This window comes from Ananas comosus, linkage group 2 (assembly GCF_001540865.1).
Source record: "Ananas comosus cultivar F153 linkage group 2, ASM154086v1, whole genome shotgun sequence".
Classification (NCBI taxonomy): domain Eukaryota; kingdom Viridiplantae; phylum Streptophyta; class Magnoliopsida; order Poales; family Bromeliaceae; genus Ananas; species Ananas comosus.
The window spans coordinates 15446790-15450448 of NC_033622.1; the positions used below are offsets into that span (position 1 = coordinate 15446790).

General features: G+C 38.4%; 1 protein-coding gene across 1 annotated transcript; it reads right to left on the minus strand.

The window, feature by feature from the left end:
* Positions 2071-2634, minus strand: LOC109728145 (E3 ubiquitin-protein ligase ATL23-like). The gene has a single exon (XM_020258493.1). It carries the CDS (start codon positions 2632-2634, stop codon positions 2071-2073), a length of 564 nt encoding a protein of 187 aa, XP_020114082.1.

A 3659-nucleotide genomic window follows, 5' to 3' on the forward strand; every position in this document is an offset into this window, starting at 1 on the left:
TAAAAATTAAAAGACGAATTTTTTCTGAATTATATCTGTACCGAATTTTTGCCGAATCCGAATTAACTAATTATGCCTCCAACCACTAAGGTTGGTTTAGCTGCAATCGATCTCATCCGTTCATCTGCTCGCTCCCGACGTGCTTAATTAATTAATTGATATTTGATGGGCAAATAAGAAAAATATTTACTATATGAAGGATATATAAGATAAGTTAGGTACGGTACAACGATATATTGGAATAGGCAAAATAATTTTTCAGAGATAACGGCAGCTAATTGACGGAACTTAACTCCAGAGGTATATTAGAAAGACTTGGAACATAAGAAAGATATTTTCAATATTAGCCTTCTAAGAGGGATAAATAAGAAAATCGAAACTTTTCAGAAATATATAGATAATTGTCCCTTTTTATAATATATAAATTATTATTATTAGCGTTCATACAAAGCGCATTAACATCGTGTGCTGGAGGTCGAGCGGTTACCAAGAGAACCGCTTTTCCGAGGCCTGCTTTGTCAGATAGTGGGGCTCCAAATTAGAAAAGATACAATTCAAATTTTTTTTACAGTTCAAAAGTTCCAAAAGTTTTTAACTTTTTTATGTTAAAAGGTTATTATTGGAGAGTTCCAGAATGGCACTTTGGTTGCCGAATGCTTACAAGAAGAAAATCAAAAATTACAATTCCAATATGTTATTTATATTTTATATAATTAAAACTGTAAAATTTATTAGAATTATAGATTATTTTAATTTAATTATTTGTAATTTGTTTGAGTTAGATGATTCGATGGCTCTTTGAATATAAAATTTAAGCTAATTGCTTATTTTTATAAATTTATAATTACTTAAATGGTGTAAAATATACTAAGGCATTCAAATTTTAAAATTAAAAATTCATTAATTTGTTCAGATCAAATAAGTGAAATGATCAAACGGTAAAATTAAATTTGTAAAGATTAGATAGTGGGATACAAAAGAGTGATAATTGAGATAAGTTCTTGACATATTAAGTAAGCAACGGCTTAAATTTTATACTAAAATAATTATTAAGTGGTTTAAACTAAATAAACTAAAAAATTGGATAAAATTTTTTTTTGAGAGAAAGATAACACGTTATCCACTTTATTCATTCAGATGGAAAATTTAGCTACATGGGTGAGATAGTACCGGCCTCGGAGGATGGCGAAAAAAAAAAAAAAAGGAAAAAAAAAACTACGGGTTACCCTTAACATTGTTCAACACTGGCTATCAGTACTGGTTACAGTTAAGTCGCTCCGCTGGGCTGAACTTCTCCCACAGGATTAATCTTGTAACTTCCGAGATTACGCGTTTGCTAAAATGTAGACCCAGCAATGGCTTGAACAGTTTTTCCAATCAGAGACCGACCGTCTCTAGAGCAAAAGACAATAGATTTGGTGGTTGGTATCTGAGACCTAAGTTCGAATCCTAGTTGATTCGCATTTCCAGCTAAGTTTACTTTCAAATAAAATAAACGAAGTGAGTAGCGCGCGTGCTATCTATCTCTAAAAAAAAAAAAAAAATGTTTTTTTTCAATCAGAGAGCGTACGCGTTTGTTGAAATGTTGCTGCTGATCACAAGGCTTATTATTTATTAATTCTCAGAAAATTAACTAACAAGAATAATTCTTTTGGGAATGCATTTTCGTTTATTATTCTAGTCAATCTTCTTAAATATCAGCATTAATTATTTTGAATTGAAACTGTAAACGGGCGATAACGTTTCAAATCAGAGCTTGCATTTACTCTTTCGACAAATTTTATCGCCACGTTAAACACCGGGGCCAAAGTAGAAATATGGTTTGATTTTTAGTAAATCTACACGGTATGTATGGTGAATTGGCGAGGATATCAATTCAATCCAATGGATTATTTCTAAGAATTTTTTTTGGTTTAAGCGCAGCTTATGAAATTTTCTGACTCTCGAGTACGTACACGATGAAAGACCTTATCTTTCTTTTGCTGACAAAGAAGAAAATTCGCACATTAAATAATATATTATCTTACAGATTTAAAGTCCAAATTTACAAAATTTTTACAAAGAAGAGTGCTAAATCTGGGGCGGAGGGATCACGTGCGAAGCGGGTGATGATGGATCAGGAGCCGTCGAAACCCCAGCGGTCGAATTGTGGTGTCTCGCGCCCAACCCTGCCCCTGCCCCTGCCCCTGCCCCAACGCCATCGTCGGCGGCGACGCGGCGGCACACGGGGCAGATCGGTCGTTTCGCGAGCCACGAGTCGACGCAGCGCGCGTGGAAGCTGTGGCGACACGCGGGGAGGAGCCGGCACGTGTCGCCCATCCGGAAGCTCTCCAGGCACACGGCGCAGTCCCCGGCGCCGTCCGATCTCCCCTTGACGTCGTCGTCGTCGTCGTCCTCCTCCGCCCCTCCTCCCGAGTCGACGTAGTAGTAGTAGTAGTAGCAGGGGAGCTTCTCTAAGTCGGCAGGGGACAAGCCCCTGGCGCCGACTACACTTACGCCGCCGACGCCGCCCATCGTCTCGAACCCTACTCCCGCCCTGCGAAACGGACGACCCACGAGGCACACGTGGACGGCCACCAGCGCCGCGATCCCCACCAGGAGGAGCGCCACGGAGAGCACGATCGCCATCACCATTATTCCCGGTATCCTCGCATTCGCGATTCCTCCCTCGAATTTTTTTCTTTTTAATCTTTTTTCCTTTTCTCTTTCATGGGAAAAATCGCATCTTCTCGAGGCCCCGATTAGGTGGAAACCCCTAACCCTATTACTTGGAGAGGGGGAGCGTGGAGTGAGTGAGCGTAGTTTGGGGGTGGAGAAGAAGCGGAGCGCGAAAGGGATGTGGGACAGTGGGAGCGAACCATTTTGTATCTCAAACATTTGCTTCTGTGCAATTTTTTTTTTTTTTTTTTTTTTTACAGTAGGAAGGTAAAAGGGCGAGATCCAACCGTTCATCTCCAAATGACATTTTTGTTAGGATTGAGTATATAGATAAAAAACATATTTTTATCCACTGGAAACGTCTCCAGCATATCGTTGGTATCTAAAATTTTATACTTAATAATATTTAATTATTTCATAATTTTAACTGTCAGATGCCTTTCAGATGCCTTCCACGCAAGTGAGTAACCGGCGAATTTGCTTTCCATCAGACGAAGCACGTAACAGTGATCGGGAATTGACTTTTTTGGACCACTGGCGGGGCCCACTCCATGGACTTTTAACTGCTTATATAGAATCTATAGTGATTTTGTTTTATTTATTTATTTATTTATTTTGTGTGTGGTTTTTCTACTCAGTTCATGTGGTTTATACTTTTTTACAAAATAAAAGAAGTCAACAGTAACGATCGGATAATTTCATTATTCGGCCCCTTCATGTAGTTAAAATTCTCCCTTGCATTTGGTTTCCTTTTTAAGAGCTCGTCCACAATAACAATATCTATATCTATATCTATACCTATACATTATTTCCCATAAAGTCTTGTCACGTGGCGATCCTTCCTTTATCCTTACCTTCTCTTCTCTTCTCTAATCAGAACCCGCATTCTTCATCTCCCCACCAAGGAATTACTAACGCATCATTAATTTTAATAATTATGATCTTAAACCCACACTCTTCATCTCCCCACCAAGAAGTTACTAACGCATCATTAATTTTAA

Bases quoted from the DNA above. Each gene is read 5' to 3' on its own strand.
- LOC109728145 (XM_020258493.1), bottom strand. From the start codon at position 2,634: ATGGTGATGGCGATCGTGCTCTCCGTGGCGCTCCTCCTGGTGGGGATC.